Source organism: Lactuca virosa, chromosome 8, assembly GCF_052849685.1.
Source record: "Lactuca virosa cultivar CGN04683 chromosome 8, Lactuca_virosa_CGN04683_v6, whole genome shotgun sequence".
Classification (NCBI taxonomy): Eukaryota; Viridiplantae; Streptophyta; class Magnoliopsida; order Asterales; family Asteraceae; genus Lactuca; species Lactuca virosa.
The window spans coordinates 124,038,587-124,053,200 of NC_136433.1; the positions used below are offsets into that span (position 1 = coordinate 124,038,587).

At 30.7% G+C, this 14,614-nt stretch overlaps 1 protein-coding gene across 1 annotated transcript; it reads right to left on the reverse strand.

Annotated features, from left to right (window-relative positions):
• Nucleotides 1-10,921: 10,921 nt before the first annotated feature.
• LOC145134644 (beta-fructofuranosidase, insoluble isoenzyme 1-like) lies at nt 10,922-13,251 on the reverse strand. Its single transcript, XM_079069490.1, has 5 exons — nt 13,159-13,251; nt 12,179-13,041; nt 11,907-12,065; nt 11,552-11,808; nt 10,922-11,336 (listed from the first exon to the last, which is right to left on the reverse strand). The coding sequence occupies exons 2-5, from the start codon at nt 13,034-13,036 to the stop codon at nt 11,063-11,065; spliced, it is 1,548 nt and encodes a 515-aa protein (XP_078925616.1). The 5' UTR covers nt 13,037-13,041; nt 13,159-13,251; the 3' UTR covers nt 10,922-11,062.
• Between the last annotated feature and the right edge of the window lie 1,363 nt (nt 13,252-14,614).

The following is a 14,614-nucleotide window of genomic DNA, read 5'->3' on the forward strand; positions in this document are numbered from 1 at the left end:
TGTATAAACGGTAATAAAATAAGTTGTGACAATATTCTTTTTGTTTAACGTGTTGAAATAATTTTTATACTTATATATATCAGGCATACATAATTAAGATTGAAAAGACAGTCGAATAAATGATTCTGCCCTAAGCCCACAACCAAACAAGGAACAGGCGTTAAGGTGAAATCACTAATTCTAAGCTTGTAGAATCTTACATTTATATATATATATATATATATATATATATATATATATATATATATATATATATATAGGTAAAAACGACAGTTGAAATAGGAAATAGTTTAGATATTAACACAAGATTTCCTGTGTTTTACCTGTATCCCCCCCCCCCCCCCTAAAACATGGAAAATTTGTGAAAATGTAGGGGTATGAACTCACCTCGAGTGTGTGTTCTTGGTTGGGTACGATGTGGTAGTGACGTTCTTCGTGTTAGAATACGCGAATTACTCTAAATCCTAATAGTAATTATACACGATATTGTATTTAAATTAGTGAAATAATCAACTTAAGTGTTAAATAACACTAGTTTATGTATAATTACTTACAAAAATCCTTAGAGATGTTTGAAGTTGTTCTTGGGTATCCTTGAAGATATGAAGGTGATATGAATGTTCTTCGGATTTTGGATGATGTTCTTGAGGAAATTATGGAGATTTGAAGGTAATCTGGGCAAGGATATGAAGATTTGATGATTTTTGTATGAGTTTTGAGAGAAAAACGTGAAGGTTTTCAAAGTGGAAATGTGATTATGAGTGTTGATTTCGGTTGGAATATATATATATATATATATATATATATATATATATATATATATATATATATATATATATATATATATATATATATATATATATATATATATATATGCGATAAAATTTGATTTCACATGTGCATAGGGAAGTGTAATTATCTAATTGGAATGTGTGTCACCGCCTAAAGTTTGTGATTTCGGCCTATCCATTCAACCGAAATCCTTGTTTTCGGTCTAAAATTCCAGCCGAAAAGGGAGTTTTCGGTCAAGGTTCTCGGTCAAAAAATGGGTTTGCGGTCCGAAGGGTTTGCGGTCTAGGAGGGTTTTCGGTCCGAGAGTGGGGTCTCGCAAGGTGATTTCGGTTGGGGTGTTTTCGGTCCAATTGTTTCTTAATTTGGTGTTTTCGGTTTTGTGCTTATTGATTCCTAATACCGAAAACCCGTAAAGCAATTTAAATTTTCATTATTAAATCAAACAATTTTAATTATTTGACTTTTGTTTGACGTAGTTGACTGTTTGAATTTGGTTTGACTTTTATTGACTTTCTTTGATTTTCATTGGCTTGAAATACCTGGTTGTTACAGGTTTAATATGGACCCGGGGGTTGATTCGGACTTGACACAACTATATGTTGTATTTTGGGTTGATACGAACCTAGTGGTTGATACGGACCTGACACAGCCACATGTTGTTATTTGATATTTATGTTGTATGTGGTAATTTGGGAAGCTCACTAAGCTTTATGCTTACAATTTATGTTTATGGTTTCAAGTACTTCCAGTTCCAAAGGGAAGGGCCCGACGTGATGAAACAACATCCTCCCCACATGTTTTTTTGCACTTGATGTATTTGTACTATGTTGTTTTGGAATATTGTAATGAATGATGGCTTTTGATACAATCAATGAATGAAAACTAATGGTTTTTAAATGAAAAATTTTTGTATTGTTTTTGGGTTGTTACCAAAAGGAACATACCTAAAATTGAAAATGTTACACTTTGGTGCTGATAAAGCCTTCAGGGTCTTCCAATCATCATGAGATGTTCTTCAGTCTTTGACATATGAACTTCCATCAACATATCTTCATATTAACGAACTAAGCTTCCTCTGACAAATCAGCTTGTCTATGTTATAATATTTACACTTACTTAGACAAGACTAACTGTCTATAATGAGCATATAAACTATAACTATGAAGTATATATTTTGCATAATCAAATATATACAAATGAGTGACCCAACACTATCAATAGAGAAAAGATTGATCCAAATAGGTTGCATGTGAACTTAAGAGTTAAGTGTTTTTCTGCCTTATGCATAGATTTATAACATATAATAAAACCCATCAATTCCTTAATTGATATATCTTGATTTAGACATTGGGATTGTTGAGGAATATATTAGACTAAGACAGAGTAATAATCATACCTATGCCACATCAAGGGAAACGTCAAAGTACTAAGGCAAAACACTGCTCAAATTCTGAAGCATCCACTTTTAACAAGTGAGTGCGTAGTTACTTTCAGCTTACACATAGATATGAAGTATCTATTAAATTCTATATGTGCATGATATCTGTGTACTTGATATTTGTGCTATAATATGATATGATTTTATCTATATAAATTGCTTTATCATATTTGTATTGGGTAGTGAAGGGTTTTGGGAGAGATAAAATAATGAGTTAGGTAGTAAAGGGGGGGGGGGTTTGGGAAAATAAAATAATGGTGAGAGGACACACATTGTATTACTAGGACCAGTCACCTAACAGATTATAGGTGACAACCACTGACTATTGTAGGTAGTCCGGGGGAACACTAGCAGGTTCGCCACTTGTAGGTGTTAACGGTCATACTTTTCAGGGAAAATGAAAGTTGTTCGTTTGGGTACTATATCCCCCTCAGGGTTGCCATATTGATACATATTGCTATGGAACCCTCGAAGCATTATTGTCTACTCACAAATATCATTTAGGGTAGGTCTCTTGAGATTAACATTAGGGATGTGAGAGTAAGAATAACGGGAATGGGTAATCGAGATTATTTCTTTATTGTGAAAATTGTATAATTACAATATTGTGGGTTGAAAACCTTATGTGTTCACCAAGCTTCCAAGCCTGACTCACTCAGTTTCTTTGTATCACAGGTATTGATATGAAGATAATTGATTTTTGGAAATGATGAGAGATTTGAGGAAATGTAGGTCACTAGATGATGTAAGATCACTAATGATTACGTTTATGCTTATGTTTCTTGTATAAGTGATGACATCCTAAGTTTTAGTAATCAATGAAAAACATTTTCTTCGGAAATACTTTTAATGGGACAAATTTCGCATTTATAATGATCCTTCTCATTCAAAATAAGCATAATGTCCGTAAATTTGGGGATGTCACACCTAACACCATTTTATATTATTTTTCTATTTAAACATTGTACTTTGGCATATATTTTTTATTTATAGTATCATCATTTTCTTCGGAAATACTTTTAATGGGACAAATTACGCATTTATAATGATCCTTCTGATTCAAAATAAGCATAATGTCCGTAAATTTGGGGATGTCACACCTAACACATTTTATATTATTTTTTCTATTTAAACATTGTACTTTGGCATATATTTTATATTTATAGTATCATATTTTTGTTAAACATACAATTATGAAGAACACATAACTAATGCATAATTTTCTAAACAATTAAGTCATAATAAAAACAAACTTTTAGGTTTAACAAATTAACTACAACAAAAACAAAAAGTCATTATAAATTAATTTTTTTACAATTAAGTCCTTAATGATTAAGCATTAAAACTTAAATTATGCTCCAAATTGCATACAAAGAAACATATACATTCAAAATTACAATGAAGAACACACACATACCACTAATTATATATACAAACATAAATCATGTTCCAAACATAAATCATGTTCCAAATGTAATTTTTTTTAAAAAAAAAATTACTAAGTTATTTTTTCAACATAAAGGTTCAATACATATCGATTGAAGGCAAACGGGCAACAAGCTGCGCCGCTAGCCCTTTCTGGATGGAAAAACCAATTCTTTTGAAAACAACATTTGTGGATCTAGGAGATATGACATTAGAATGCATGACCCGTTGGCCTCTATTGAGGAGCTCCACCGCCTCTGGTGCGAGACAACCAAATGTATCGAATGCAAAAGGTACAAACACATGTTGATTTTCTATACATGCATTCTCGTGCTTTACCACCACGCAGCGGCTTTCAAAGCGGCATACCCAGCTGTGAAAACCCCGCTCCCCAAACCAACGAGAGGAGAGACCCCAGTAAGATCCATGCACGCATGCTTCCCTCCTATCCATCCGAAGACCAAAATGTCAGCCGGTCTAAGTTATAACTCTTTCCAAATTGGGAATGTTATAACTATTTCCATACAAATGCACATATACAAATATAATTTCCAATTCTCATGTATACATTATACATAGAAACACATGCACATACATTATATACACAAATACACACACACACGCACACACACACAGACACAATATATATATATATATATATATATATATATATATATATATATATATATATATATATATATATATATATATATATATATATATATATAGAGAGAGAGAGAGAGGTATATTCCAATAATAATTTAGTATTAATTATATGTATATTAAATGCTATCCATACTTATAATTCATTTTTATGGAAACTAATTAAATTCGTCATTAATGTCAACAATAATATTCTTTCAGAATGAATTCATATCTAGAAGAATGAGAGTATATTCCAGCAGAATAAAAGTGTATTCTAGTAGAATACACTCTCGTTCTTCATATTCCATGCAACTTTATTGTATTTTAAGTGAATGAGTCCTGAAACAAAATACGAACTCATATTTAAAAACCTAGATGCGAATTCATTCGGAAAGAATGTTATTGCTGACATTAATGACAGATTTAATTACTTTCCATAAAAAGAGAATTATAATTATGGATATCATTTAATATACATATAATTATGGAAATCATTTAATATATATATATTTATTTAATTAAATAATTATTTAATTTACTAAATTCCTATTGGTGCATTCTAACGCACAATAAATATAAGAAACAAAATAACCTAGCCTTATATATATATATATATATATATATATATATATATATATATATATATATATATATTATACACAAATACACATACAAATAAAATCTTTTATACAAAAATACACATACAAATAAAATCATTTACGCATATATATTCCAAAACAAAAACTTCAACGTGTTCATATGATTCAATTCTAACACCAATTCCAAATTACACATACAAATACACATACCAAATTACATATACACAGTGCAAATACACATATATATCCATTCATTGATACACATATACAGACACTACCTATCAAAAAAGAATTAGGGACAATTACATACTTGAAAAAGTGAACTCGGCGGAAAAAAGTATACGTCGTTATCGGTGAAGCTGTGAAATCATCTCCAGTGAAGCAAATGGATGAATCGGTGAGCCATGAACTTGAATCACATAATTAATTTTATTCAACTGCAAATCATAGTTACAATAGAAAGAGAACAAGAAATGAGGGAGGATCTACACATACCGTCGCCGGTGAAGCACCAAATCATCGTCGGGAATGTAACAATATGGCGGTAACTGGTGGTTGAAGGCTAAGGAAGAAAGAAATGGTTGGTGGTTCGTTGATCGTCGGTATGCTTGTCAAGGAAAGAAATTAAGAATAATCGAAAAGGGAAGCAACGCGTTGGAAAGGATGGTACATACGAAAAAGTATATATATATATATATATATATATATATATATATATATATATAAAAGTTCAATAGAGAACCATTATTAATCAAGGAATCAATGAACAAATCAAAAACTTCGAAATTTAAAGTGATCCACGGCAAAAAGATGGGTTGTAGACTTTTACAATAGACGCACATGCACCGGATTATAACAAAATTCATTTTTTTTAGTTTAACAAAATTCATGTTTTTTTAGGTCAGATTCACAGTGTGAATAATAGTAAGTCATATTCACAATGTGAATAATTCCATTGGTTGATTTTACAAAACTAATTTATGAATAATGAAAATGTTAAAATATTATAAAACTAAATAAAATATTTTTTGATTTATATGTAATTTTACTAAGTTAATTTGCGAATGATCAAAAAGTTGAAATAGTAAGTCAAATTCACATTGTGAATGTTACAAATTGAAATATTTACAGTTTAGATTTACAGTGTGAATCTGAACTGATCGAGTTTTTTCACATTGTGAATGCTACGAATTGAAATATTTACAGTATAGATTCACAGTGCACTGATTGAGTTTTTTTTAGTCGGTGTTGATGTTTATTAATAGAGTACAAAAAATTAATATTTTTGGTATAATTAGTTTTTTTGGATAAAAATAAACTTAAATATTGAAAAAAATAACAAAATGAAATGAGTTTTTTTTCGGCAAAAAATAAGTTCGTTTTTTATATATCAACATAGATCTCTATAGAAAGAGGACGAAAAATCGTGAACAATGGTATATTCGGTGTTTTTTCGATAAAAAATGTGGCTTAAAAAAATTTAAACGAAATAAAAAAGTGAGTTTTTTGGTAAGGAGGTGAATTTTTTGGTATAATCCGGTGTGTGTGCGTCCAATGTACAAGTGTACATCTATTTCCTTGACCGTTGATCATTATGATTTCCGAAGCTCACGATTAGTTCCTTGTTAATTGTTGTTCTTTATTGAACCTCTCTCTCTCTCTCTCTATATATATATATATATATATATATATATATATATATATATATATATATATATATATATATATATATATATATATATAGAGAGAGAGAGAGAGAGAGAGAGAGAGAGTAAAGATTATTTGAGAACTCATAGATTCCCGAGAACCCGAGAACTAAAAACGGAACGTTAGATCAAAATAATAGAAGGTCAAGATCTCTTGTGGCATTTTTGTAAATAAGAGAAAAAAAGATACGGGGGTATGTTTATAAAATGACACCAGGGACATTTTAGGAAGAACTTAATTCAAATCCATTTAATCATATTAATCCCCGATTTACATCAAAGTAACCTAATCTGGACGCCTTCAATCTAGACGCCTCCACCATCGAAGCCTCCCACTGCCTCGACTATCGATGCCTACCACCACCGTTATCCTTCTGGCCTCCGGCGATCTCCTCTCGTTAGTATCCATAATCAAAAAAAGACATATCTCCACTGTTTCCCTCTACTATGCTTCTCCTCCATTCATGCCTCTACACATATCTCATTTTCGATGGACGCACATATTCAGAGCAAACCCTCATCGGCGACAACAATCACCGGTTGCGGCCTTCCTCCGGTCTTTTCCCGTCGATGAGTTCTTCTTCTACAATTTTGAAACTGATTTTCTGATAGCAAGCTTTTGAAATCTTTGTCTCGTTTCCGAAGACCGATTCGCATCTCCACTTTATCTACGACGATGTCGATCTCGATCCTACAATTTGCCCCTAATCTGCAGCTCACACAATGGAGATTGACAGTCGACCACAATGATTTGGTAATTAATCTCATTTTTTCCTTTTAGCGTTGCATCTGGTTTTGAATTATGCACAATTGAGTACGTCTTCAATCATTACTGGAGCATTAGATTTACTTCACACAATGGACTCCATGTGGTGATCCTTAAGGCCAGCCCCTTGATCCTAGCAAAATTCAGGATCACTTCGAGGTTTTCATTCCCCTAATTAAATTCCTTATATAACTTTTATCGTATATAGTATCAATCTCTCTTTAATTAAGCTTGATTTAGCTGTGTTTGCATATTATGCTATTCTGATTTGATGTTTGGTTTCACGTTTTCTTAGTTATACGTATTTATAGAGATCTTACATTCTTATCGATGCTAGAAAATTTTGGATACGTATGCTATTAGCTCACCTGGTATTGGTGCTTGATTTTATACTATGTGAATCCATGAAGATTGTCATGATTTTACAGGAGTAAAGCAGTTTTGTGTTCTCTATTTATATACTGTTCACAAGTTCTTGTGTTCCTGATAAAAATCAAAGTAATTGATTCGGAATTAAGGAGAATTATTATTATTATTATTATTATTATTATTATTATTATTATTATTATTATTATTATTATTATTTGAACAGGAAAGCGAGAGGAAATTGGAAATGGAAGCTTGGTTAGATTTAGCAAATATTTACACAAAGTTGGAGTCTTTTTTTGATGCTGAAATTTGTGTTGGCAAAGCAAAGTTAAAGGAATTCTACTACCCTCGAACTTGGCATTCTACAGGTTTGTTCATCATTTCATCAACTTGTTTTCAAATTTGATGTCTATATGAAAAAAATTACCATTTTATCCTCTTGTCTAGAAGTGATGCTAATTGACTATTTACTAACTGTTGTAAATTGAAATTGTAAATGACAAACAATGCTGAATCAATGATAACTGTTTATTTGAGAACTGAATGAGAGTAAATGACCAGTTTACCCTTTATCCAGAAACAATGTTGAAACTATAATGACTGTTTTGGAATCTTTACAAACATTCTAATACTTATAAAAAATGCAGAATCTTTACAAACATTCTAATATTTATATTATTTTTTGGACATAAACTAATTATATAGTGCACTAGTAATCACCATCTGCTTCTTTAGTATTCTATTTTTGAATTTGTGTTTTGGAATTCAGCAAATCTCATATCGTTATAGAAAAAAATCACATGTAATTCACATATAGATCACATGTGATTCACATGTAAATAAAAAGTGATTCACATGTAAATCACAAGTGAATCCCAAGTGATTCACATGTGAATCCCAAGTGATTCACATTTGAATCACAAGTGATTCACATATAAATCACAAGTGATTCACATATGAATCACATGTAATTCACATATAAAATCACATGTAATTCACATGTAAATCACAAGTGAATCCCATATGAGTTACATATGAATCACAAGTGATTCACATATGAATTACATGTGATTCATATGTAGATCACAAGTGAATCACATAAGAATTATATGTGATTCACATTAAATAACATGTAACTCACATATGAATTACATGTGATTCACATGTAAATCACATGTAATTCACATATGAATCACATGTAAATCTTATATGATATATGCATGTGCATTTTTGTTAGTGTTCTTGCATTAATCAAATTTTTTAATTTTCTTATAGATTTTGAAGAATTTGTGGAAAATATTGAAGGGGTGAAAAGTGATAAATTGAAGAAAATATGAAAATCTTGATATAAAGAAATGATAACATTGTGAATCTTCGTAGCATTATTTAATTTTTATATTTTATTTTGTATTTAATAAAATACTTGTACTATTATGTTTATAGATTGATTAATAAAAATGAGATTTTTTATGATTTACTTACGAATATTATAGTATAAGAAATATGCATATATTCATTTGAAAAAAATATGCATATATACACCTAAAATGTTGATTTTTTTATTAAAAAAATTAGAGTTTTTTTATTATTTTATTTTATAAATTTACTGATTTCTAAAACTTATATATATATATATATATATATATATATATATATATATATATATATATGCAGCTTTATTAAAAAAATTACAATTTTTTTAAAAAAAAATTTGCAGTTTTTTTGAAAAAGTGGCACTTTTTTTGAAAAAAATTGGAGTATTTTAGAAAAAAATGCTGTTTTTTTGAAAAAATTACAATTTTTTTAAAAAATTACAGTTTTATTAAAAAATTTGCAGTTTTTTTAAATACAGTTTTTTTTTTCAAAAAAATTGCAGTTTTTTTTTGAAAAAATTGCAGTTTAAAAAAAAAAAATTCAAAATTTTTAAAAATTTATGCTTTCCAGAAAAAGTTAAAAAAATCTGTAGTTAAAAAAAATGAAATTTACTTTTTTTATAAAAAATCAAAAATTTTGTTTTATAATGTTAATTTGAGAGCTTTTTATTAATATTTTCAATAAGGCAAAAAATTAAGTGGGATTGGTATGATGACGATCATGCCCTTAATGATTTGATTTTGATCCAACGCTCCACCTTTAGTTCTTATTTTCTCGGGAAACTATGAGTTGTCAACCGATCTCAACCCTATATATATATATATATATATATATATATATATATATATATATATATATATATATATATATATATATATATATATATATATATATATATATATTCAATAGAGAACCATAATTATTGGTTCTACAAGGAACCAATTTTTTTTTTAAGTTCTAGAGCTTATTCTTTATCGAAAAAAAAAAAAAATTTAATTCATAACTTAACGTTGTGAATGTTAAATATATTTTTCGGATTCACCGTGTGAATTTAGATTCACATTGTGAATCTTCAAAGATTCACATTGTGAATTTGACGAAAAATAAAAATATTTTTTTTTATCGAATTTGATATCATTGGAAAATTGATAAAAAGTTATGAATTTCTATATTTTTAGTTTTTTTTTATGATAAAAAATAAGTTCTAAAAGTTGAAAAAAAGTTTGGTTCTTTGGTTAATTATGGTTCCTTATTGAACATCGCCATATATATATATATATATATATATATATATATATATATATATATATATATATATATATATATATATATATATATATATATATTGTCGTTAAATAGGGACGACAATTATCAACGGCGTCGACATTTGTGAATGAAATCAATACTGAGCATTTTTTTAGCGGCGACAACTATTGCCGATATTGGTGTCGCTGCTATTGTTTTTATTCGAAGCGGAGCCTCAGCCATTGGATTTGAGTCTCGATCGGATGGATGAGGTTTACTAGAAACGGTTCATGCGGACTCGGTCCCTTAGGCATTACCAGCTACGCATTAGCGGCGACAAAAGTTTTTAGCAGTGACACTTGCGTTGCAGCTAAAGGCTTGTAGTACTCACTACTCATAAAGGTCATTTTCCTTGTATAGGAATCATATTTCAAATCTTACCGATTATTTTATAAAATGTTATATTGTTGATATGTAATTTGAGTTTAATCATATTTCAAATCTTAGCGATTATCTTATAAAATGTCATATTGTTGAAATGCCTAGCATCAGCAACCAAACAAAATCAAGGAAAATTCATATCATAAAGAAAATCAAATAAACACAAATCAATTGGAATTATGTTCCTAAAGAATTAATAAGCGAAACTAACCATAAATGCAGTTGCAACATAAAATAATTACTCTCCTAACTAAACTCTAATCTAATTCATGAATTCAGGACTCTTCATAGACCAAGCACCCACACTCTCAACAGTGACGGTTTCCGTACCGTTGTTAAATAAAAACAAATGTGCATCTTCGGCCACTGCAATTGTCGGATAAACCCTCGATGTTATGACAGTCTTTCCACCCTCACCAAAGCTTTCAACAACTGAGTGATCGATCAAGCTTCTAAGTGAAAGCGTCTTTGCAGTTAAATCAACATCCACAAAGCCTGCAAATGATGGCTTGTACTCGTTCTTGTTCAAGGTGGAACTGTGAACATCATATAACAAAATGAAAGTCAATATTTAGGACAGGAGACTTTGCAACAATGAATCGCTTTTGAGTCAATTACAATTCTATACTTTTGTTGGCTATGAGAGAGAGAGAGAGAGAGAGAGAGAGAGAGAGAGAGAGAGAGAGAGAGAGAGAGAGAGAGAGAGAGAGAGAGAGAGAGAGAGAGAGAGAGAGAGAGAGAGAGAGATTACGGTGTAGCATCAGAACACATGAGAACTTTATATGTCTTGTCAAGAGTCTTGAAAACCCTAAAAAATACGGGGGTATATTCTTCAAGCTTGTTTGAAGCCAACGTTAAAAGCCCAAATGGCCCTAACCCTCCTTGTTTAGTACCCGTGATCCCACATATCTCCAAAGCAAGATTTTCCGAGGGCAATTTCGACCATTCCGGATCAAAATTCTCAGCTTCATCCAAGGTTGAAAACGAAAACATCACCTCCACATCCGCCTGCATGTATCATATCATATCAACACTCATAAATGAGTCATATCTAATCGTCGATATAATCATATAAACGTACTACAACGAATGCATAAGGTACAAACCTGAGCAGGAGTAATTCCTTTGACCTCAACAACGTCGCCCTTGTTAAGCTTCACATCACTTAAGTGCACGTTGTCACCTCGAAGTGTTTCCAATTCATGAATTGGCCATTGTAGCAATTGCTTTCCACTAGGGTCCAGCCATACCATACGTGGAATCAACTACACAATATATATAAATTCCAACGTATTAAGTTTATTTTAATATTAATAATAACACAAGATTAAAATTCTATTATATATATATTCAAGATAAATATGAGCAATTTGATTACCTGAATTCCGGCCCACCCCTTTGCAACATCTTCGTAACTCGTACTCGACTCATTAGCCCAACCCCACAGAATCCTCCGGTTTTGAACCGGGTCAAAGAATGTCTTTGATGCATAAAAATTTCCATAATCATATCTTAAACCGGCCCAACCATCAACAGAAGTGTTATCCGGGTAATATTTATCCTTAATCGTGTCATATGTACCAATCGTGTAATACTCAAACCTAGTCATGTCAAGGCTAACCTTAAACACATGTTTAACACCACCCTTCAACACTGAGGTATCCAACCCGGATTGCCCATATGCTGATACCGGGAAAAAATCCGGACACTCCCACATACCCGTACCCGGTTTGTCATGGAGCGTATGTTTGGCCTTAGTCCACTTAACAAAATCCCGACTCCTATACAAATAAGCAATCCCTCGATGCTTGTGTTTGCTACCTACAATCATCTTCCAATGACCATTGTTAAACCAAGCAGTTGTAGGGTCACGAAAAGATGAGACGTTTTCATAAGTGGGTTTTACTATCGGATTATCATCTGGTTTGATCCAGTCACGGAGAAACGGGTCTGAATAGTTTGCAGGAATGGCGTAGTTTTGGACTTGATAACCTGGTGCTGGCTTTTTATCAATAATTCCTGTGTACAAAATCACGGGTTTGTTTCCGGGTAGGATTGTGGCGGATCCGGACCAACATCCGTATTTGTCAAAAGGTTTCGATGGTACGATTGCTGGATCGAGTGGAATCCAGTTGATCATGTCTTTTGATACGGAGTGGGCCCATACGATGTTGCCCCATACAGCGCCTTTCGGGTTATATTGGTAGAAAAGATGATAGTATCCCTTGTAATACATGGGTGCTGAGAAAGAATACAAAATTAAGTATCAATTTATGTTATTATATCAAAATAATACATATTTTTAGTTTCTAATATATAAATTAATTTTGATAAAGAATATTAAGAACTTAAACTCACCATTTGGGTCTACGTTGGTTTAATTTGTGTCCATCCGCATCGTGCATGAGAAGGAAAAAACACAATTAGTGATAAGAATATTTGACATAGATATATGGTAACTAATTATTAATAAAAACAAAAACTTAACTTGCAAATCGTAACAAAAAAATAGAAACCTTCTAGTTTATTTAACTTAATTTTCAAAATTAAGTAATGTAACGTTGTTGTAAGGGGCAATTAGGTAATTAATTGCCAATATGTAAAGAGCTCATGTATTTTGATAACTTCACGTGTTGAAAGAGGACATGTCACCATCACTACAATTTTCCACAAAGTCATGAGGCATATCATACCATATAAAGTGCCCTTAGCATCTCAGATTCTAACCCATATATCGTAATTTTCCATAGGATCATTTTATTGACCTTTCAAACTAATATATCAAGAGTAATTATATTGAGCTTTTGTTTGAGATGGAGCCCAAATTGATGGCTAAAATTAGTGAAAGTAGGTCTTATATAGAAATTATTGAATACTACAAAGCAATGTATATTTTCAATGTAAAAGCTATAAAATAGTTGTGATACAAATACATCACGTATTGTACTTGTAATAACTTAAGGCCAAGAAATCACGAATATTAATATTAAGTATGATTATTTTGTTACAAGATTCTTTCTTCAATTTTGTTTGTGTGTGTATATATATTAATCAGCTCTGAAGTTTTGAAGCACATGCACGAGCGTGTTTGCATGGGTCAAAAATTGACGTGTATTTTATAATAGAAGTATGATTACACGATCAATAATAAATTAACATTAATAGTTAATACTTAATATTAATAATAGTTAATAATACAATTGTTCATATATATGGTATTACGTACGTATTACTTATCATTTCATCTCGATCCACATAATTATATAATGGTAAGAGGTGAAAAGTATTAGCTAGACACGTCTCGAATTCAAACATTGGAAATGAACACCTTTATTGGTCCATATATATGGAGATTTTTATTTACCTCTAATTGGTACACCGAGGGGATATATAGTATATATTTTTTAAATTGCAGTTCATTTTCTTTCTAAAAAAACTTTTCCATAATACTTATATATTATTTATTATTTATAATAAATTAAATATTACGATAAATTTCGCAAATGGTTGGCGCCCGCAAAACTTAATTTCTTCCAATACCTACATACACTTAGTTAAGAGATTCATTTGACTATATATTATCCAAGGGTAACATTCGACAATAAAACACTGCAAAAACAGACAGATTGGCAACCAATTGATCCCATCTGTTTGGAAAGTCTGATTTATATTTAAAAAAATATAAACAATTGTGAACAATTCTGTCCATAAGTAGTTATTATTATTATTTTTTTACTGTGCGTTGTATAAGAAAAATAATAAAAGATGAAAAAGAAGAAGATGTACCGTTAATCCAGTTTTGCTTAGGTTGAAA

Coding starts and splice junctions, on each gene's coding strand:
- LOC145134644 (XM_079069490.1), bottom strand. CDS start 13,036: ATGTATTACAAGGGATACTATCATCTTTTCTACCAATATAACCCGAAA. Junction 12,066..12,178: donor AGGGGTGGGCCGGAATTCAG/GTAATCAAATTG, acceptor TATATTGTGTAG/TTGATTCCACGTATGGTATG. Junction 11,809..11,906: donor AAGGAATTACTCCTGCTCAG/GTTTGTACCTTA, acceptor TGATACATGCAG/GCGGATGTGGAGGTGATGTT.